The 23,553-nt window shown below is 41.6% G+C and overlaps 1 protein-coding gene across 4 annotated transcripts; it reads left to right on the forward strand.

The window, feature by feature from the left end:
* The first annotated feature begins 1,775 nt into the window (after positions 1 to 1,775).
* Positions 1,776 to 7,760, forward strand: LOC115173382 (sodium channel subunit beta-1). Of its 4 annotated transcripts, XM_029731409.1 has the most exons (7): positions 1,776 to 2,074; positions 2,988 to 3,082; positions 3,230 to 3,469; positions 3,707 to 3,873; positions 4,399 to 4,636; positions 4,770 to 4,911; positions 6,754 to 7,760. In XM_029731409.1, the coding sequence occupies exons 3-7, from the start codon at positions 3,421 to 3,423 to the stop codon at positions 6,821 to 6,823; spliced, it is 666 nt and encodes a 221-aa protein (XP_029587269.1). In that variant the 5' UTR covers positions 1,776 to 2,074; positions 2,988 to 3,082; positions 3,230 to 3,420; the 3' UTR covers positions 6,824 to 7,760. The 4 variants fall into 4 exon arrangements, with proteins under 4 accessions (XP_029587269.1, XP_029587268.1, XP_029587270.1 ...); XM_029731408.1 differs by having other exon boundaries at positions 1,776 to 3,071; XM_029731410.1 differs by lacking the exon at positions 2,988 to 3,082 and having other exon boundaries at positions 1,776 to 2,157.
* The last annotated feature ends 15,793 nt before the right edge of the window (positions 7,761 to 23,553 follow it).

Below are 23,553 nucleotides of genomic sequence, written 5' to 3' on the forward strand. Positions count from 1 at the left end.
GCTCCAGGGAAGTTGTATTCCTGGTTGTAATGCTGGTAGTTCTGGCGAGTTACCACTGCTCTAATATCCAATAGTTCTTTCCAGCTGTATGTAATGACACAAAACATTTCCTGAGCTAATAATGTAAAAAATTGTACATAAAAAAGCTAAATACTGAAAAGTTTCCTAAGAGCTAGTCGCAATGCTGCCATCTCTGTCGACGCCATCTTCAGCGTAGTAAGCGCACATGTGGTGAGTTTGCAAATCAACTGTCCACTTGTGGTGACACTGGACAGTGAAAAACTGTGTAATAGTTAAGTGTTGAGTTAGATTGCATAGCTACCTCAATCGTTATTTCATTAAAATTTAGCTAGCTAACAGGCTCAGCTAAATAGAAATCCTCCTAGATACAGCCACGTCTCAGTCATGTCAATCAATGAATCAATCAAATGTATTTATAAAGTCCTTTTTACATCAGCATATGTCACAAAGTGCTTATACAGAAACCCAGCATAAAACCCCAAACAGCAAGCAATGCAGATGTAGAAGCACAGTGGCTAGGAAAAACTCACAAGAAAAGGCAGGAACATGTTTAAATCATATGACATAATAGGTTATATCACATTTGACATTGGTGATTGTCACAGAGTTATGCCACGTTTATGAACCCTTTAAAGCATGAAATATGGTAATAGGTGCTTTGTAACACATTTATGTAGTGCTTATGAAGGCTTTGTAAAGCCTTTATTAACTGAACATAATTTAAAGTGGGACTGAAAATTCTAACATTTTATGAAAAAGAGATGTTTCTGGATGATGCAACTAGCTGCCTTGTTGACATCATGACCGAGTGGCGCAGATTAGCCTAATGTGAGAAGAACGCTCCTCCCTCCCTGCTTGCTCCAAATGACGTGACGGGCCATTTCCCGGTGCATCCTGGGCCAGTGTAATAGAACTCCCTCAATGAAGGGCAGCGAGTGGGCGGAGGGGCGATTTGCACATGGAGCTTGGCAAAAGGGGGCAGGATTTGTTGACATAATTGTAATCCAATCCCAATCTTAATTTACTTGTTGTGACGCACTGAGGTTTGAAACTCCGTTTAGATAAGACTGACTTTATGAACAAAAATATCCTATTTACACGTTGTAGCCAATTTTGACACTAGAATAATGTGTTCTGACTCATGTCAATGCTACATAGGCCTTTTTCAAAGGGATTCGTTGGTTTCTAGGGGCAGTTGCTCTTTAAAGTTCCCTAATATGAGCTACGACGCTAATATTTGTGTAAATCCTTCACAGTTGTGTTCTGTGGGTGTCACTGAGTAGGCTGTGGGTGTTACAAAGCATCTATAACCATTTGTCATGCTTTAAAGGGTTCATAAATGTGGAACCCAAGATCCATAGGTAAGGCTGTACATTGCAATATGAATGTCAATACGCTGTATTGTGAGGTGATTTACACAGTTAAAGTTCCCTACTATAATATTTGTGTAAACTCTTCAGAATTGTAATCTGTCGGTGTCACCAAGCAACGTAATTCTAAAGTCTAATACATCCAGTGTGATTTCTACAGATTCTTTATAAATTCGTGTCAAATTAACTAATGATTGTCTTTTGTTGAATTTATAAAACAACATTCCGACCTTGTTTAGCATTAGGCCTATCTAGTCCAAATATGGCATGATTCCAGTATTTTTATCCATTTGAATCACTTCCAATGGGGGACCTTTATTCTGAAGGCGAAGCTCATTCCGCTATTGTGGCTATTCCTTATTGTGGCTAGCGTCACACAAGTGTCTTGTTTGGAGGATGCTGCAGCCAAATGCACTGCGGTAAAAAAAATAAAATAACGCCAGACAGGGAGCCAGAAGTCTGTATTATTCGCAATGCAATCCTGGGAGAAGCATCTCTTCTAGGCCTACAAGTCCAGGGTCATTTGATGGGTGGAATAATTTTTTCCACTCAAAAGGATCAACAATAATAATAATAATAATCCATCAGAAGGAAAAGATAGCCTAAATTTTCCCCCGGAGAAAGGACAAATCGGCATAAGGAGGGAATTTTGTTCAGAAAGGACAACGTGAGGACAGTAAAATGTGAGACAACGCAAATGATAATTATTTAAACCAAATAGCGCAATAGCACATTTACAGTGTTCCTAAAAAATAAAATATAATCGGTATGTTGCTTATGTAGCCTAGGCCTTCTTTCTTCTGGCATGCAATTAATTATTAATTTAGCCTATGCAGTGGCTTGCGATTTTACAGTAGCCTATTTAAACCAAAGGCCTAAAATGTCGACAGATTATTCAAATAAGCGTCATATATAACCGTGTCAATGTCATTTAGAACTAGGCCTATTATTCGAATAGAATATCAGACTACAGTTGATATAAATAGCCTGTAAAGATAATAATAGATTAGAGTATTTGATATTAAGACTTCAGGGAACTGACAATCCCAGGCCAGGGTGTAGATGTGTAAACACTGTGTGAACAAAGATCTGGAACAGTAGAAAAAACGGACCATAGTCATAGTTATAGTTTAGGGATGTGTACGCTCTTTTGTAACAGCAGTAATCAGATCAATGTTGCATTAAACATTGTAACCTATGTTTAACTTGTTGATTCAAGCCAAAGAAGTGAAGCACTTTTATTTGCTAGATTTAAATGTTTAAAAAAAGTGTATATTGGCTGCAGTCATCTTTTTAAGGGAGGCTTTTAAATAGGCTTAATGTATATTATATTAGATTAGCGCTCTTAGCCTGTATTGTGTATTCTGTTTGTTCTCTAGAAAGTCTCTCCTTGGCTTATTGGCCTTATATTTGCACTTTATTGAATTGAAATCATCAAGCGCCAGCGTTTTCCTAAAACACATTAATTGTAAACAAATATTAATGGTAAAACTTGCATGTATCCTGCATGAAAAGCATATGAAAACAGTAGCCTATGTAACAATGTCAATTCATTAATGCGATAGTCTTTGATAAGAAGATTGTTTCCATTTAAAGAGAAGTGCATGGCACAACGAGCATGGCACAACGAGCATGGCGCCTGCAACACCAAGATTGTGGGTTCTATTCCCGGGACCACCCGTGAGTAAAATGTATGCATGCATGACTAAGTTGCTTTGGATAAAAGCATCTGCCAAATGACATTTATTATTATTATATCAAGTGTTGGTTGAAGGAATTTAACACAGGTCAAATATATTATTGAAGATGTTGGGACTCCTATTTTTGTTATTTCCAAGGTAATTTCGGAGGAAGCAACTTCAGTCCCTACCATTTCTTACTTTGCTCAAACAAAGTCTTTCTGGATAACATCTCAAAGGAATATCTTACTGTCAAGTGTTCAAAGAGACTGTTGGGATATTTTTTGATACCTTTTGAGGCTTCTCAGCCCTAGGATCTGTACTATCGTTGCTACATTATACTTGAGGACATGTCTGCTGTGCGGCTGCTGCTCCTGTCTCTGCTTTGTGCCCTCTTTGGTAAGTGGAGTTGACCACCTTTGTGGAGTTGACCATTTGTTAGTGGAGTTGACCATTTGTTAGTGGAGTTGACCATTTGTTAGTGGAGTTGACCATTTGTTAGTGGAGTTGACCATTTGTGGATAGACAACATCTTTCAATATATGGATATTCTTCTGTGTACTGTTGAATTGTGAAGCTACCCATTTCTAATATCAAAATATTAAGTACTAATAGCATCTCTCCTCTCAACAACAGTGTCCCTGTGCCATGGGGCCTGTTCAGAGGTGGACTCAGACACTGAGGCCGTTGCAGGCAAAGGGTTCAAACTGGGCTGCATCTCCTGTAAGATGAGGCCCGAGGTGGAGGCTTCTGCCACAGTCGACTGGTATTTCAAGGCCAAAGGGGAAGCTGATTATGCACATGTGAGTATCTGAGGCTGATTATGATTGCTATAGTATTCCAAATTCCTACAAACTGCAGTAGATTGTAGGATTAGGGTTGGGGTTTTGTTTGCTCTGGTGCCCACATAAAACATGCTGCCACTGTAGTCCACAGTCTGTTTAGAGTATGCCAGCAGTAGTCCTCTAGACAATGCTGTCTTACGCCACATGGCCCAGAGCCCATCCCTGAGCACACAACCACAAGGCACAACACAAAGGTATGCACGCACACATGCACACACCACAATGCCCAACTACATTATATGGCAGAGTTTTGAGTGCGGTTCAAATGGAATTAATCTGGAAGACATTTTAGATCTCAGAGATCACAAGGGCAACTGAGACAGCCGATATACTTTCCTACTCAAAGAACCTCTCTCAAAACACAGTTGTATCCTTTTGAGTCTATTATCTTGGATGTTGCCAGATACGGGTGTCGATCTAGGAAGTGAAACCGGAGAGATTTTCAGTGCCAGGTGAACGACCCAGATATCATTGTGTCATTAGATATATAATTACGATGAGGAGGGCCAGCACGTTGTGGATGAGCGCTTCGAGGATCGCGTGGACTGGAACGGCAGTAAGAGGAGCCAAGACATACAGGATGCGTCCATCTACCTCTTCAATGTCACCTTCAATGACTCGGGCACCTACCGTTGCTTCTTCCACCGGCTCCTGACGTACGAGTTCTACGAATACCAGACCGATGTCAGCAAGGTTGTGCACCTGACAGTGGTGGCTAAAGGTTCAGTATTACTATACAGACTAATGTTTTGTATGCAATTTTAAGCTTTTAAGGCCTTTGTAAGTGCTAAGAGCCTATGTGGTGCTTTGAGTGCTTTGACTCCCACCCTCTCTCTCACCATCTCTCTATCTAGCCACCAGAGGGACAGCCTCCATAGTCTCTGAGGTGATGATGTACGTGTCCATCATCGGGCTACAGGCTTGGCTCTACATAGAGATGGTATACTGCTTCAGAAAGATCTCAGCTGCAGGAGAGGAAGCATTACGAGAAAGCGCGTAAGTAACACTGTAACCCTACTTCCTCTCCTGCAGCTGTATCCTTTTGTTTTAGGTCCTCTATTACGGTCTCCCTCTACATAATCTCACTGTCCTTTTCTTGTCTGTTCTGTACCTGTTCATTTGTGTTCTCTCCTCTCTTCCATAGTGCTGAGTAGTGCAATTCCTGTGTTCTTCCTTGTTCAATATTCTCTTCCTGTACTCAGTCTTTGTCTCTATCTTCGTCTTCTTTGCCACTCCCATTTTCTCACTGTTCCCATCCCTCTGTCCCTCAATCGTCACATTTGCCCCTCTAGAAAAGCCAAAGAAGGTACAACATTTGTTTGCTTGCTTCAGCAGTCTAGAACCATGTTTTGTAGTTGTGTAAAATGTTTAAATTGCTTAAAGCTGAATAGAAGGTAAAGGAGTGAAATATAGTTGTGTCAGGAGGAAACTCATGTATTCCATTGACATCACATTTCATTGAACATAAAAATGTGTATGATAATGGATATGGCCTTGGTGTTCAGGCTGTGCTCCGTGGGGGGCTACCAACTTGGGAAAAGTTCTCAGTGAATTTAAATGATCAAAACCAAGCTATAGGTAGGGTTCTAGAAGAACAGAACAAAAGCAGGTGGAGGCAGGGGGGCTGGTTGGCAAAAGCGCTGCAGTTACAAGCGATGATGTTTGCTGAATGGCCAAACTGAATAAGCTGCCATTAAAATAAATGATGTTCAGTCTTTGATTGAATGTTAGCTCAGCTGACACTGCTTGCTTCGCTTTGCTACATTAAAGCAATACGTCTGTTTACTTAAGTTGGATGGATGGTTGCTTCATGGAAGGATCAATGAAGTTATTATGGATGGATGGATGGGAAAAAGGATGGCGTGTTGAATGAAGGTTAGAGGAGTTGTTGGATGGAGAGAGAGGTTAGAGAGCTAAGTGGATTGATAAAGAGGTTATGAACGAATAGACGTAGGAATAGTAGGAGATATGCTGTGTAGTTGAATTTATTACTTGTCACTTTAATAATGTTTCATACTGTTTATGTAGGCTCATCCTATATACACTGTAACTACTGCTGTCCACACCTGTTCTATTCATATACTGTCCATAATGTATACACACCATCATATACATTACAGTATTTTTACTGTAATATCCTTTTTTGGGGATATTATTGTTGTGTATTATTTTGTATCGTTTTGTATTACTGCACTGTTGGAGCTAGAAACATAAGCATTTCGCTGCATCTGCGATAACATCTGCAAAATATATGTACGCAACCAATAACATGTATTTGATTTATTGAAATTCTTTAAGTAATGACAGTGATTAGAATGGTTATAGATGGATAGATAGACGAATAAAGGATGAATGGAGGGAAGAATGATTAAGGTTAGGATGAAACATAGAGATAGTTAGAGGAAGCAACATTGTATCTGTCCCACTATGGCATCTGCCAGAGCATGGGCGGTGCCATTTGAGCCATTTCCATTTTGAAGTAGTCAATCTTCTTCTTCTTCTTCTAATGCTTCTATGAGTTGATAAAGAACCTGAAAGGGTGCATACTGCCACCTGGAGTGGGTTGTTTGAACAGGTATAAAGCCAAGGCACCTGCAGTTATGGAATGTTTGCTCACAAGTATAATTAATCCTCCTGATGGAATTACGTGATCCTTCTTTAACCCATAGGAAGTCCCACCACGTCAAAAGGGTGAATGCTCTTAATGGCTCTGCCCATGCTAAAATGGGCTTTTGGGCACTAAAGTCCTCTATCTATGTCTATGGGATGAAATCGCTCAGGTTTTTAGATAATAAGCAGACAATATTCTAACCACTTCTCTTTCTCCTTTCTTTCCAGGAATGCAGAATATTTAGCTATAGCCTCGGAGAGTAAAGATAACTGTGCAGGAGTGCAAGTGGCAGAATAAAACAGCTATATCATGAAAAAAATGTTATCAGCAAGTAAAAGGATAAGTAACCTCAAAGCATAAACAATGTAAATGCAGTACAGCACATAGTAGCCTACAAAATTCAAGTATCGGAGTGATATTTGCAATGGGCACAGCCAAACAATGTATGTGATGGATTCGACTTCCACTTTATATCCCTACTGCAGCGTGCTGGTGGCAAACTTTCCAGAGTCAATTTATAGAGTATAAAAGTCAAGTAAACAGTTTTAAGTAAGTGTATAAGTATAATTTTATTTTATTTAATTCACGTTCGCTAATGTTAGCTAGACCTTCTAGTAGGCTGGTTCTGTTGTGGTAGAGTTAACTAAGGCCTGGGCCATCCACCAAGCCAATAACTCTAATGTTGACTACAATGATAAACTATTGGCTACATAACTATAAAACATTGGTGAGCTTCCATCCTAGAGGAAAGTTGATCGTTCTACAGTCCTACACCTGTCAATCAACTGATCAAAGCATCCTACTGCAGGCTGCCTATTAATAAGGTGGTAACACAAGACCATTCATGAGGTCTCTAACTCACAGATAGGCTTCTGGTTCAGTGACCATTCAGTGCTTTCAGGGTGTGTTTATTGTCAACTACAAATAATAGGCTACTTCAATGTACATGTAGGCCTAGTGAAAAATGATGTAGTAACTTGTATTTCAATGTAGCAATTCAACAACAAATGCTATTTAGCCTGCACATATTGTACTGCATGTCATTGCCTTTTTGCTCAAGTGGTTTGCAAGTGATTTCCATTTGCCTAAAGTGATCACACCAATGCACTTTCCCTCAACTTTCCTGGACAGGCATTTTCTATGCTGTTGTAGGCCTGTTTTACATTCAGCAATTAGCAGGAGCTAGCCTGCTTCTTTCCCCAAATAGGCTATTAGGGCTAATATAAAAAAAAAACATCAAAATAAATGTCTATAGCTTTTGTAGACTATAACTTTCGCTGGGATTTCACACGAAGAGGAATGGCCTATTTCGGAGAGGCTTGCGGCATATAGCCTGTTGCGCACGGGAACAACTGGAAGAGAGGCTATTGATGTTGAGCCGGAATAAGAAGCTAAATATTAGCAAGATATTAGGCCATTCACTAGCTAAATATTAAACTATAGGCTAAATAGTTACCTGTCAAAGTGCGAGAAAAATAAATGAACAGATTATGATATGGCAGATCTGTAGTGGGTTCCTGCAGGCTGCGCTCCGTTGTCCCCAGGCACGCAAAGATCCATTATTGATTAGTCCTAGGCCTACATTTTTAAGCCAAGAAAATAATTATACCTGGCCTACAACAACACAGTGCAATGAGGAATTAATTATTGTTATCCAGTGAATATGCAATTATTGTCCTTAGGCTGTAAACTGCAGTGATATAGGCTCATTTAAATAACCGCTCACACATGCCGAAATAACTGCATAGGTCAACAGCGTAGGCCTGATTATGCAACCATTTGGATCAGTTTGGGTCTATCCTCAGTGTAGAAGGTCCAGAAAGATACATTAGCAGGCCACTCATATGGTGTAGGCCTATTTTGTCAGGATGTAGCCCAGTGTTATTAAGATAGGCCTAGGCATACTTTTAGAAAATATGGACTTCTCTTTTCCAACTCCCCGCCCGTTAATGCTGTAGCATATTTTACATTCAGCAAGCAAGAGCAAGCATGCATCTCTCCTCCAATAGGTTATTAGTAGGCTAATGAAAATAAGTTGAAACAAGTGTCCAACAAGCTTTTGGCTTTTACTGGGACTCCACAGTGACAACGGAGAGGCCAGATGCATAATTTCGCAACAGAACAATGAAGACAGACAGGCTATATTTTACATGTCGAGCCTATGTTAGAAGCGAATGCATATTCGACCATAATTCATAAGACCAATATTAGGCTTAATACTGCAGTGCATATATCCAGTCAAAGGGGGAAAAAAGTGTATCATTAAAATAAAGCATAGGTAGTTTACATTATGTGCGCGCTCCCTCCCAGTTCCCAGGTACGATGCTCGAAAAGATACCCTATTGTTTCAGTTTTTTAGGGACAAGCAATGTATCCAACATAGGCTACAACAACACAATGTAATGAAGAATGTTATTGTTCTCAAGTGAGTACAAACTCCAGTCTAGGCTGTAAACGGCAGTGAACAGCCTGTCATTTGAATAACCACTCAAAACCTGGCATTTAGAATGCATATTCATTTTGAAATAAGTGCATCTAGGTTGCCTGATTGGGTAACCATTTGGATCAGTTATGTTTTTTACCAAGGCAGTTTAGCCTACTAAGTCCAGGCACATTAGCAGGACAGTAATATGGTGTATTTTGTCATTATGTATCAGCTAACAGAAACCTACTATTAAATGCAGGGATTTCTAGTGGTGCACATATGAATTATGATAATGCATGAGCATGGAGGAAGTTGTATCCATAGTTTCTGCATTTGGCTTCTGTGTTTTAAAAGTGTTCGAAAATGAGGTGGATATCAGTCAGCTAACACACACCACTTTTGTTAGAAAAATATACTTTTTTTAAATGTCTTTTTTTTTATTATGGTTTTTCAGGGGTGCTGCACCCCTACTTCCCGCAGCTATGCCTGCACCGCTGTATGCATTACACACAAAAGCATGTTTATAATTCAACTAATTAATCATTGTGTATCCTGCATCAAGGTATTTTTTTTGGATGTAATGATTGGTCTCTAAAGTGTATGTACATTTATATTAAGAGGTATTGTGAGAGAATTAATCTGATTGAATGGCTATCAAGATAAAGTTATCACATACTGTATTTCAGTTTTTTACCCCCCAATGGCTTGGGTGCAATTTTCACAAGTATGTGGTACATTTTCACAACTCTAATCACAAAAATCATGTTTCAAAACTCTAAGCACATTTCCAATTGACTGAGTACAACAAACAAATTCAAAGTCACTAGTTCACTGCACCAAATCACTCTTTCAATTTGTATACATATTCAATCTAAGTAACCATTTTTCAAAATGCAATATTCACTTTGCTGTTGATATGATTTTCTTGTCATTTGTTAACAACACAATTAACTACCACTTAATTATACTGCTCAAAACGGATAAATACTGAACCACAATTATGTAGTGCCTAGTTAACGTATGTAGTTTGATAACTGCTGAACACTGAAAAATGATATATAAAATGTATCAATTTGACATCAATTTATGGTGGAAGGTAAACCAAATCATATATGGATATGGCTGTAAATACTACATCATCATTTTTCCATCAGCCAGTGTGCTTCAATAGGACAAAATCGAAAAGAGTCACTACATATACTCCACCGTTCAAAAGTTTGGGGTCACTTAGAATTTCTTGTTTTTGAAAGAAAAGCAATTTTTTTTGTCCAATAAAATATCAAATTGATCAGAAATACAGTGTAGACATTGTTAATGTTGTAAATGACTGTTGTAGCTGGAAACGGCAGATGTTTTTAGGGAATATCTACATAGGCGTACAGAGGCCCATTATCAGCAACCATCACTCCTGTGTTCCAATGGCACGTTGTGTTAGCAAATCCAAGTTTAGCATTTTAAAAGGCTAATTGATCATTAGAAAACCCGTTTGCAACTATGTTAGCACAGCTGAAAACTGTTCTGATTAAAGAAGCAATAAAACTGGCCTTCTTAATACTAGTTGAATATCTGGAGGATCAGCATTTCATTGCGACACTGTAAGCTGATGATACAAATTATTTAAAACATTGTCAAGTTATAGTCAAACTGCATGGAAAATCATATTTACCATTTCACTCTATTCATCACCTTAAAAAGAACTGTTTTGACATTTGTATCTTGTATTATTTGCTAATGGATTTAATGGTAGTTAAAATGACAAAATAATGAGCATTATCTGAGGTATTGCTGACTAAACAAGTATTAGTATTTCATAGTATTTCACAGAAAACTTAGATTTTGCATGAATGACTCAGGGGTGAAAGATCCCAATGAATGCACAATCAAAGGTTCTGAACATAAGATAGGGGGTATTACATGTGTTGTCAGTTTAGAGTCTTGTACTTAAGTTTGGAAAATTCACCACATGCTTGTGAAAATAGCACCAAAGCAATAAAAAAAAACATAAATCAATCCATCCACTCCATCTGTTGTATGTCTTATAAATTATGCACAATCATCATGAAATGTACTAAACTTCAAAAGGTATTTATAATATAATGTGATCGACAATGATGTCTTCTCAGTTCATTTGGTCTTGCTAAATGTAAATTTAATGAAGACATAGGCCTACAATGTACAATGTTATGTGATTATAATGACAAATAAAATCATCAAATTAATTAAGTGAATTTTGGCCATTTTTAATATTGAACTTTTAATTTTCATTATTTAAATAACAATCAGAGTGCAATTACAGCTGTCCATAAGAAAGCCAAAACATTTCAATCAAACTGCTACAGCAAAATACCCATCAATTTAGGTTTAACCTTTCATGCAAACAGTATATACAGTGGTAAGAAAAAGTATGTGAACCCTTTGGAATTACCTGGATTTCTGCATAAATTGGTCATAAAATTTGATCTGATTTTCATCTAATCACAACAATAGACAAACAGTCTGCTTAAACTAATAACACACAAATTATTGTATTTTTTTTGTCTATATTGAATACATCATTTAAACAATCACAGTGTAGGTTGGGAAATGTATGTGAACCCCTAGGCTAATGACTTCTCCAAAACTAATTGGAGTCAGGAGTCAGCTAACCTGTAGTCCAATCAATGAGACGAGATTGGAGATGTTGGTTAGAGCTGCCCTGCCAAATAAAAAAGTCACAAAATGTTAGTTTGCTATTCACAAGAACCATTGCCTGATGTGAACCATGCCTCGAACTAAAGAGATCTTAGAAGACCTAAGATGAAGAATTGTTGACTTGCAGAAAGCTGGAAAGGGCTACAAAAATATCTCTAAAAGCCTCGATGTTCATCAGTCCACGGTAAGACCAATTGTCTACATGGAGAAAGTTCAGCATCGTTGCTACTCTCCCTAGGAGTGGCCGTCCTGCAATGATAACTGCATGAGCACAGGGCAGAATGCTCAGTGAGGTTAAGAAGAATCCTAGAGTATCAGCTAAAGATTTACAGAAATCTCTGGAACATGCTAACATCTCTGTTGACGAGTCTACGATACGTAAAACACTAAACAAGAATGGTGTTCATGGGAGGACACCACGGAAGAAGCCACTGCTGTCCAAAAAAAACATTGCTGCACGTCTGAAGTTCGCAAAAGAGCACCTGGATGTTCCACAGCACTACTGGCAAAATATTACATGGACAGATGAAACTACAGTTAAGTTGTTTGGGAGGAACACCCACTGTGGAGAAAAAAAGGTACAGCACACCAACATCAAAACCTCATCCCAACTGTAAAGTATGGTGGAGGGAGCATCATGGTTTGGGGCTGCTTTGCTGCCTCAGGGCCTGGACAGCTTGCTGTCATCGGTGGAAAAATGAATTCCCAAGTTTATCAAGACATTTTACAGGAGAATGTAAGGCTATCTGTCCGCCAATTGAAGCGCAACAGAAGTTGGGTGATGCAACAGGACAACAACCGAAAACACAGTAGTACACTCGATCCCTCCGATGTCAACAACTACAGACCAGTATCCCTTCTTTCTTTCCTCTCCAAAACTCCAAAACTGCCATCCTTGGCCAGCTCTCTTGCTATCTCTCTCAGAATTACCTTCTTGATCCAAATCAGTCAGGTTTCAAGACTGATCATTCAACTGAGACTGCTCTTCTCTGTGTCACGGAGGCTCTCCGCACTGCTAAAGCTAACTCTCTCTCCTCTGCTCTCATCCTTCTAGACCTATCTTCTGCCTTTGATACTGTGAACCATCAGATCCTCCTCGCCACCCTCTCCAAATTGGGCATCTCCGGCACGGCTCACTCTTGGATTGCGTCCTACCTGACAGGTCGCTCCTACCAGGTGGCATGGCGAGAATCCGTCTCCGCACCACGTGCTCGCACCACTGGTGTCCCCCAGGGCTCAGTTCTAGGCCCTCTCCTATTCTCGCTATACACCAAGTCACTTGGCTCTGTCATATCCTCACATGGTCTCTCCTATCATTGCTACGCAGACGACACACAATTAATCTTCTCCTTTCCCCCTTCTGATAACCAGGTGGCGAATCGCATCTCTGCATGTCTGGCAGACATATCAGTGTGGATGACGGATCACCACCTCAAGCTGAACCTCGGCAAGACGGAGCTGCTCTTCCTCCCGGGGAAGGACTGCCCGTTCCATGATCTCGCCATCACAGTTGACAACTCCATTGTGTCCTCCTCCCAGAGTGCTAAGAGCCTTGGCGTGACCCTGGACAACACCCTGTTGTTCTCCGCTAACATCAAGGCGGTGACCCGATCCTGTAGGTTCATGCTCTAACATTCGCAGAGTACGACCCTGCCTCACACAAGAAGCGGCGCAGGTCCTAATCCAGGCACTTGTCATCTCCCGTCTGGATTACTGCAACTCGCTGTTGGCGGGGCTCGCTGCCTGTGCCATCAAACCCCTACAACTAATCCAGAACGCCGCAGCCCGTCTGGTGTTCAACCTTCCCAAGTTCTCTCACGTCACCCCGCTCCTCCGCACACTCCACTGGCTTCCAGTTGAAGCTCGCATCTGCTACAAGACCATGGTGCTTGCCTACGGAGCTGTGAGGGGAACGGCACCTCCGTACCTTCAGGCTCTGATCAGGCCCTACACCCAAACAAGGGCACTGCGTTCATCCACCTCTGGCCTGCTCGCCTCCCTACCTCTGAAGAAGCACAGTTCCCGCTCAGCCCAGTCAAAACTGTTCGCTGCTCTGGCACCCCAATGGTGGAACAAGCTCCCTCACGACGCCAGGACAGCGGAGTCAATCACCACCTTCCGGAGACACCTGAAACCCCACCTCTTCAAGGAATACCTAGGATAGCATAAAGTAATCCTTCTAACCCCCCCCCCTTAAAATATTTAGATGCACTATTGTAAAGTGGTTGTTCCACTGGATATCATAAGGTGAATGTACCAATTTGTAAGTCGCTCTGGATAAGAGCGTCTGCTAAATGACGTAAATGTAAATGTAAATGTAGTAAATCAACAGAATGGCTTGAACAGAAGAAAATACGCCTTCTGGAGTGGCCCAGGCAGAGTCCTGACCTCAACCCGATTGAGATGCTGTGGCATGACCTCAAGAGAGCGGTTCATACCAGACATCCCAAGAATATTGGTGAACTGAAACAGTTTTGTAAAGAGGAATGGTCCAAAATACCTCCTGACCGTTGTGCAGGTCTGATCCACAACTACAGAAAATGTTTGGTTGAGGTTATTGCTGCCAAAGGAGGGGTCAACCAGTTATTAAATCCAAGGGTTCACAGACTTTTCCAACCCTGCGCTGTGAGTAAAGTAACGCACCCACGGTGTGTTCAATAAAGACATGAAAACATAGAATTGTTTGTGTGTTATTAGTTTAAGCAGACTATGTTTGTCTATTTTTGTGACTTAGATGAAGATCAGATCAATTTTATGACCAGTTTTTACAGAAATCCTGTTAATTGCAATGGGTTCACATACTTTCTTGCCATTGTAAACATCTCACCAAATTCATAATAGATCCACTGATGTTGATAACCTCTCAAAACCAAGTGTACTTACCCAGCTTTTTCTATACAGTTGGCACCAGTGGTTTAGCGGAGGGTAAACGCGTAAATGAGAGCGTTAATTTAATTACTTTTCACGATGAGTAGTGTTTTTTTCCCACTACTTTATATCACTGGGCACCACTGCAGCTGGTACTAGGGTATTGGGTATTGAGGTACTGGGGTAGGTTGAGCTGGTACTTCTTATCCATGGCAAGAGGCACAAAACGTCCCCGCAGATAGTGGTAGCGTCCACGGAAGTATGTTGCTGACTTCTTAGGGGCAGTCAGGGAGATGGAGACCATCTGTGCTGCTCTGCTCTTCATCCCAACCTGAGGAAGACATATAGTATGTGCGGATATCACTATCCCAAATGGAAACATTTTGGTCCAGCTAATAGCCATAAGGCACACTGGATTGAACCTCTGTATTCAACAACTAATGTTCCTTATGTTTTCTCAACAAAATACTGCCCGAAATGTTGTTTTTATCAAGCCAAGGACAGTACCTTTTGCAATTGACATTGCAAGCCAAGGACGTCCCTTTTTCAGGGCCCTGTCTTTCAATGATAATTCGTAGATCTTCATTGTAAAGGGTTTAAACACTGTTTCCCATGCTTGTTCAATAAACCATAAACAATTAATGAACATGCACCAGTGGAACGGTTGTTAAGACACTAACAGCTTACAGACGGTAGGCAATTAAGGTCAGTTATGAAAACTTAGGACACTAAAGAGGCCTTTCTACTGACTCTGAAAAACACCAAAAGAAAGATGCCCAGGGTCCCTGCTCATCTGCGTGAACGTGCCTTAGGCATGCTGCAAGGAGGCATGAGGACTGCAGATGTGGCCAGGGCAATAAATTGCAATGTCCGTACTGTGAGACGCCTATGACAGCGCTACAGGGAGACAGGACAGACAGCTGATCGTCCTCGCAGTGGCAGACGATGTGTAACAACACCTGCACAGGATCGGTACATCCGAACATCACACCTGCGGGACAGGTACAGGATGGCAACAACAACTGCCCGAGTTACACCAGGAACGCACAATCCCTCCATCAGTGCTCAGACTGTCCGCAAAAGGCTGAGAGAGGCTGGACTGAGGGCTTGTAGGCCTGTTGTAAGGCAGGTCCTCACCAGACATAACCAGCAACAACGTCACCCATGGGCACAAACCCACCATTGCTGGACCAGACAGGACTTGCAAAAAGTGCTCTTCACTGACAAATCGCGGTATTTGTCTCACCAGGGGTGATGGTTGGATTCGCGTTTATCGTTGAAGGAATGAGCGTTACACCGAGGCCTGTACTCTGGAGCTGGATCGATTTGGAGGTGGAGGGTCCGTCATGGTCTGGGGCGGTGTGTCACAGCATCATCGGACTGAGCTTGTTGTCATTGCAGGCAATCTCAATGCTGTACATTAGATGGAAGACATCCTCCTCCCTCATGTGGTACCCTTCCTGCAGGCTCATCCTGACATGGCCCCCCAGCATGACAATGCCACCAGCCATACTGCTCGTTCCGTGCGTGATTTCCTGCAAGACAGGAATGTCAGTGTTCTGCCATGGCCAGCGAAGAGCCCGGATCTCAATCCCATTGAGCACATCTGGGACCTGTTGGATCGGAGGGTTAGGGCTAGGGCCATTCCCCCCAGAAATGTCCGGGAACTTGCATTTGCCTTGGTGGAAGAGTGGGGTAACATCTCACTGCAAGAGCTGGCAAATCTGGTGCAGTCCATGAGGAGGAGATGCATTGCAGTACTTAATGCAGCTGGCGGCCACACCAGATACTGACTGTTACTTTTGATTTTGACCCCCCCTTTGTTCATGGACACATTATTCCATTTCTGTTAGTCACATGTCTGTGGAACTTGTTCAGTTTGTCTGTTGTCGAATCTTGTTGTTCATACAAATATTTACACATGTTAAGTTTGCTGAAAATAAATGCAGTTGACAGTGAGGACGTTTCTTTTTTTGCTGAGTTTAGTATAGACTGGATATTTTTACTCAACTAGCTTAAGAGTAAAAAAACACCAATATCTGTTCTCTCAATTTTAGTTTGATGTGATTTAGGTACCCACCCACCTGAGGGGATGTCGATACTAACTATGGGTACAGTGGTCTTCTTCAGCACGTCCAGGATGGAGCCAAAATGGTCCCGCACTGCACCCTTGAAGCTGAAGCCAAAGATGGCGTCCATCACCAGGTTGTAAGCCTCGTCAATCACCATTGCCTAAGAGGAGCATCTCTGTCACTGTCAGCATTAACACAACCCGCACAGCATCACATATGCACACACTCCAAGATTAATACATCAACAACCTTGCATTCAACAACACTGGCACTCACATATAAACTCATGTGAGGTAGCCCAGGAGTCAGGACACACACCTAACAACCAAATAGACTGCTGTGAGATTAACACAGGCTCACTACTACTTCAAGCATCTCAGTCAGGAAAGGGATGTCCATTTTCTCACAGTGGATGGTCAGGCCCTGGAACAATGGTTTATTTGGCCTCTTTGGGTCCAGAATGGTGGGTACATAGCCCTGTAGTCACACACAAAGCACAGTCTGTATACACTCAGAACCACAGACTGTAGGTATGTTATTTAGTCATATATACTAATAGGCTATTTGCCTATTTGACAGTCACTATTACAGAAAAAGCACAACACAGCATTGATCCTAAAAGCAATACATGCCTTTAAGAATAATTGGTTCATTATAACATGAACCAATTCTCTAATCTCTACTGCATGAATGATTTTCTGAAACATATTGGATGAGAAGGATGAGGCACGCAAAGAATTTGAGATGTCTGGCACAGACCAGGCCATCTCCTCAATTGTTACCTGGGCCACAAATCACATGCAACAAGGGTCTGGCTTTGACCAGAGAGCTGGTGGGGTAGGCCTGGACAGAAGAAAGCAGCAGGTGAATAAAAAGGTAGCCTGAAATCCACACTTAAAACACGTCAAGCCTAAAACCATTTAAACCAGCCAAAAGTAGGGCCCTCATGACTTCAAACTGTGACATTTCGAATCTACACCTCGACTAAATTAAGTTCAACTCGTGCTTCTGAGATTTTCCAGTGCTGAACATCCCACAGCTGTGGCAGCCACCATCTCACAGCACCTTGGGCAATACCAGACATTGTAAGAGACACTACTGGGGGAAATGTTGAGTCTGACCCTGGTGACTGCTGTCGCACAGCTGAGCCCAGCCAGCTCCATCAGCTGGTCCACACTGAAGCCATACTCTGAGAACAGCTCCTTGTCAATGTTCTGAGCCTCCTCCTGCCTGGGGATACAGATAAATATACACACAGTTCACACATATGCAGGCAGGCAGGCAGGCATGCATACACACACACAGCTATGTACCACACATTCATCCTTGTTCCTTACCCAAAGTATTTTATAGACTGTGCCATGGTGGATGTTTGTCGACTGAAGCCCTCCTTATTTAGATGATTTGTCACAATGACCAATGGACATGCCTCCCAGTGGGAGAGGACTGTCGTTGCCTGTGATTTCACAAGGAACCCAATTGAAAACAGAGCCCACAGACTCAACATCCAGGTGGTTCAAACCCCTGGAGGAGGAGGAACACATTCATATTTCAATGACAGAGACCAATGTTAGAATGTAATCAACCCTGAAGATGACAGATGAGTAAACTGGTGTTATTGTTATTGCCTGGGTGCCAGTCTGTTTCTGCCCTCTTGCCAACTCCTTATGGAATTTTAATGCAAAAATGTTGGCTTGACAATGAGCAATGGAGTTGGCAGGAGCACAAACAGATCTGGGACCTGGCATGTGTATGCTTTTCGCTACTATGATCTTCGTAACTCAATATATAGATAACTTCATTGTTATAAAGGAACAGCTCTGCAGCAAAACTTCTAAATAACACATTTTATACAGAAATAGGCCTAATATCAAGCAAGCACAACAATGAAAACCTCCAACTTGAATACTAGTTTGACTTGCTCAACTCCATAACAAAGTGATTTGAGAGATGATTGGTAAAACTCACAAAATGTATAATCATCAAATAGTCCATAGATATAATGCAAATGTTAAACTAGAAATTGCACAGTTTACGAATCAAATGATAAAATTTATATTGGCTTTGAAGCCGTGTGACTGCTGCAAATATGTGAAATGCTTAGCATTTACTTTCTGTATCACCAGAAACCATGTTTCAAAATATAAGGGAGGAAGTGGGACGATGTCATAGCTAACATAATAAAAGTATAGAGTCATAACAAATAATATAATCATTAAATGGATTATTAAAAAAATTACCATGGACATTCATGTAAATGGGAGCAATTATGTGAATATGTATTTTCAAAGATGCAAGTGGAAAGGTATTAAACCCTCATTTTTTTCCCAATTAATTTACTTGTAATTCTAAATCCCTAAACTATGAAAAATAAAAACAGATAATCTAAGAAACCATGTGTCAATATTTTCCATATTAATTTAGATTTGTTTTAGTCTTTCTTTTTTCCCAGTTTGAATTCAAGGCTTCACATGATGGGGCAGTTCTCCATTCTAGATCCACTCTCAAAAAGGTGACATTTTTTTAACATGCACTGTTTGTTGTGCAAAATATCTTAATATGTTGAATAGCTCAATGATTATACAACCAGAGTTCTGTGTCATTAAACAGGTTTGTGTTCTTTCCAAATGTCCAGCAGATTAATTGTAGTATTCAAACGGACCTACCTATGGGGACAAAAAATGTTGTGCGTCTGTGGGACTTACTAACTTACGAGGCGTGTTGTTGCTCACAACATAGGAGTGTGGGAGGAGGCCTTCAGCGATGCCCCCACTGCAGATGGAGTGGGAGGCAGAGGACACAGAAGCTGCTGCTAGCCTTGCTGTCAGCGGGAAGGCTATGTGCTATGGGCCACCTGCAGGGGGCATCACAGATATATCTATTAACCATACAGTATTTTATTTTCAAATAAAATGGTATTTGTCACATGCTTTGTAAACAACAGGTGTAGACTAACAGTGAAATGCTTACTTATGGGCCCTTCCCAACAATGCAAAGAGAAAAAAAAAGAGAAAGAATAACACACAATGAATAGAAAAATAATAACACAAGGAATAAATACACAATGAGTAACGATAACTTGGCTATAAACACGGGGTACCAGTACCCAGTCGATGTGTAGGGGTACAAGGTAATTGTGGTAGATATGTACATATGGTAGGGGTAAAGTGACTAGGCAACAGGATAGATAAACAGTAGTAGCAGTATACTGTAGGTAGGGATAAAGTGACTAGGCAACAGGATAGATATTAAACAGTAGCAGCAGTATACTGTAGGTAGGGATACAGTGACTAGGCAACAGGATAGATAAACAGTAGCAGCAGTATACTGTAGGTAGGGGTAAAGTGACTAGGCAACAGGATAGATATTAAACAGTAGCAGCAGCGTATGTGATGAGTCAAAAGAGATTAGTGCAAAAACGGTCAATGTAGATATTCCAGGTATCTATTGGTTAACTAATTAACTAACTATTTAGCAGTCTTATCAGCTTGGGGGTAGAAGCTTTTCAGGGTCCTGTTGGTTCCAGACTTGGTGCATTGGTACCGCTTGCCATGCGGTAGCAGAGAACAGTCTATGACTTGTGTGGCTGGAGTCTTGACATTTTTTGGGGCCTTCCTCTGACACCGCCTGATATAGAGGTCCTGGATGGCCGGGTTCTCGGCCCTAGTGATGTACTGGGCTGTACACACTACCCTCTATAGTGCCTTACCCTCAAACAGTTGCCATACCAAGAGGTGAGGCAGCCAGTCAAGACGCTCTCAAAAGGTGCAGCTGTAGAACTTTGAGGATCTGAGGGCCCATACCAAATCTTTTCAGCCTCCTGAGGTGGAAGAGGTGTTGTCGTGTCCTCTTCACGACTGTGTTGATGAGTGTGGACCATGACAGTTCCTTAGGGATGTGGACACAGAGGAACTTGAAGCTCTCGACCTGCTCCACAACAGCCCTGTCGATGTGGATGGGGGCATGTTCAGCCTTCCGTTTCCTGTAGTCTATGATCAGCTGCTTTGTCTTGCTGACGTTTAGGGAGAGGTTGTTGTCCTCGCACCACACTGCCAGGTCTCGGACCGCCTCCCTGTTGTCAGTCTCATCGTTGTCGGTGATCAGGCCGATCACCGTTGTGTCATCTGCAAACTTAATGATGGTGTTGGTGTCGTGCGCGTCCACGCAGTTGTGAGTGAACAGGAAGGAGTACAAGAGGGGAGTAAGCCCGTGTTGAGGGTCAGCATGGCAGATGTGTTGTTGTCTACCCTCACCAGCTGGGGGAGGCCCATCAGAAAGTCCAGGATCCAGTTGCAGAGGGAGGTGTTTAGTCCCAGGGTCCTTAGCTTAGTGATGAGCTTCGTGGGCACTATGGTGTTGAACGCTGAGCTGTAGTCAATGAACAGCATTCTCACGTAGGCGTTCCTTTTGTCCAGGTGAGAAAGGGCGGTGTGGAGTGCGATTGAGATTGCATCATCTGTGGATCTGTTGGGGCAGTATGCGAATTGGAGTGGGTCCAGGGTGTCTGGGATTATGGTGTTGATGTGGGCCATGACCAGCCTTTCAAAGCATTTCATGGCTAAAGACGTGAGTGCTACAGGGCGATAGTCATTTAGACAGGTTACTATTACATTCTTGGGCAAAGGGACTATGGTGGTCTGCTTGAGGTTCAGGCAGAGGTTAAAAATGTAAGTGAAGATACTTGCCAGCTGCTTAGCACATGACCTGAGTATGCATCCTGGTTATCCACCTGGCCCTGCGGCCTTGTGAATGTTAACCTATTTAAAAGATCTTGATCATGTCGGCTACGGACAGCGTGATCACAGTCGTCTGGAACAGCTGGTGCTTTCATGCATAGTTCAGTGTTGCTAGCCTCAAAATGTCCATGTAAGGTATTTAGTACATCTGTTAGGCTTGTGTCATTGGACAGCTCGTGGCTGGGTTTCCCTTTGTAATCTGTGAAAGTTTCCAAGCCCTGCCACATTCGATCTCAGTCCTGTATTGACACTTTGCCTGTTTGATGGTTCGTCAGAGGAAGTAGCAGGATTTCTTAGAATCGTCCGGATTAGTGTCCTGCTCATTGAAAGCCGCAGCTCTAGCATTTAGCTGAGTGCGGATGTTGCCTGTAATCCATGGCTTCTGGTTGAGATATGTACATACTGTCACAGTGGGGACGACGTCGTCAGTGCACTTATTAAGTAAAGCTAATCTAGAGATTTTTCGCCTCTCGTTGCACAGGTGACATGCTGGTAGAAATTGGGAAAAACAGATTTCAGTTTTCCTGCATTAAAGTCACCGGCCACTTGGAACGCCGCCTCTGGAAGAACATTTTCTTGTTTGCTTATGGCATTATACAGCTTATTGAGTGTGGTCTTAGTACCAGCACTGGTTTGTGGTGGAAAATAGACAGCTACAAAAAATATAGATGAAAACTTTCTTGCTAAATAGTGTGTTCCACAGCTTATCATGAGGTATTCTACCTCAGGTGAGCAGAACTTTGAGAATTCCTTAATAGTAGAGATTGCGCACAAGTTGTTGTTATTAACAAAGAAACACACCCCCTCCTCTGAGCTTCGGACGCAGCAATTCTGTCCTGCCAGTGTATAGAAAAAACAGCTATATATATATATATATATATATACACACACACATATACATACACAGTTGAAGTCGGAAGTTTACATACACTTTGGTGCGAAAAGTGCAAATCAAGCCCAGAACAACAGCAAAGGACCTTGTGAAGATGCTGGAGGAAACAGGTACAAAAGTATCTATATCCACAACGAGTCCTATATCGACATAACCTGAAAGGCCGCTAAGCAAGGAAGAAGCCACTGCTCCAAAACCGCCATAAAAAAGCCAGACTACGGTTTGCAACTGCACATGGGGACAAAGATCGTACTTTTAGAGAAATATCCTCTGGTCTGATGAAACAAAAATAAAACTGTTTGGCCATAATGACCATCCTTATGTTTGGAGGAAAAAGGGGAGGCTTACAATTCGAAGAACACCATCCCAACCGTGAAGCATGGGGGTGACAGCATCATGTTGTGGGGGGTGCTTTGCTGCAGGAGGGACTGGTGCACTTCACAAAATAGATGGCATCATGAGGGTGGAAAATCATGTGGATATATTGAAGCAATATCTCAAGACATCAGTCAGGAAGTTAAAGCTTGGATGCAAATGGGTCTTCCAAATGGACAATGACCCCAAGCATACTTCCAAAGTTGTGGCAAAATGGCTTAAGGACAACAAAGTCAAGGTATTGGAGTGGCCATCACAAAGCCCTGACCTCAATCCTATCGAAAATTTGTGGCCAGAAATGATAATTTCTTTATTTCGGGATATGTATACCGAGTATGTCCACATCACAGTCAGACCATTTTATTGGTAAACTACACAAAACATTTTTTTGATCCAATAGGTAATATACATACACATCATTTTGTTGTAATCCAGAGAGGTTAGAAAAAGTATCTAGATCTTCTATGAGGCTGTGGAGGTATCCAACTTGTGGATTTAAAAGAAAACATGAATCATCAGCATACAATGACACCTTCGTTTTTAAGCCCTGGATTTCTAACCCCTTGATATTATTGTTGGATCTGACTTTAATAGCTAACATTTCGATGGCCATAATAAATAGATATGCCGATAGTAGACAACCTTGCTTTACACCTCTTGACAGTTTAATACTTTCTGAGAAGTAGCCATTATTTACTATTTTACACTTAGGGTTTCTACATAGCTAGATTTACATTTACTAAGTCCTTGTTCAGCCACGACTCAGAGAAACAAAGGATATTACAGTTCTTCAGATCACGTTGATAGGATCGTCTCGAATGGAGCTCATCCACTTTATTCTCCAGTGATTGCATGGTCGCCAATAGAATAGTGCTTAGAGGCGAGTTATCCACTCACCATTGTAGTCTCGTCAGGTAACCTGCCCTCTATAGAGCCGTTTCCTCTTTCGAGTGTCAGGGATTTTCTTG

This window comes from Salmo trutta, chromosome 34 (assembly GCF_901001165.1).
Source record: "Salmo trutta chromosome 34, fSalTru1.1, whole genome shotgun sequence".
In the NCBI taxonomy this organism is placed as follows: Eukaryota; Metazoa; Chordata; class Actinopteri; order Salmoniformes; family Salmonidae; genus Salmo; species Salmo trutta.

Bases quoted from the DNA above. Each gene is read 5' to 3' on its own strand.
- LOC115173382 (XM_029731408.1), top strand. From the start codon at position 3,421: ATGTCTGCTGTGCGGCTGCTGCTCCTGTCTCTGCTTTGTGCCCTCTTT. The intron at 3,874-4,398 runs GTGAGTATCTGA...TTGTGTCATTAG, and splicing joins GGGAAGCTGATTATGCACAT to ATATATAATTACGATGAGGA. The intron at 4,637-4,769 runs GTTCAGTATTAC...CTCTCTATCTAG, and splicing joins CCTGACAGTGGTGGCTAAAG to CCACCAGAGGGACAGCCTCC.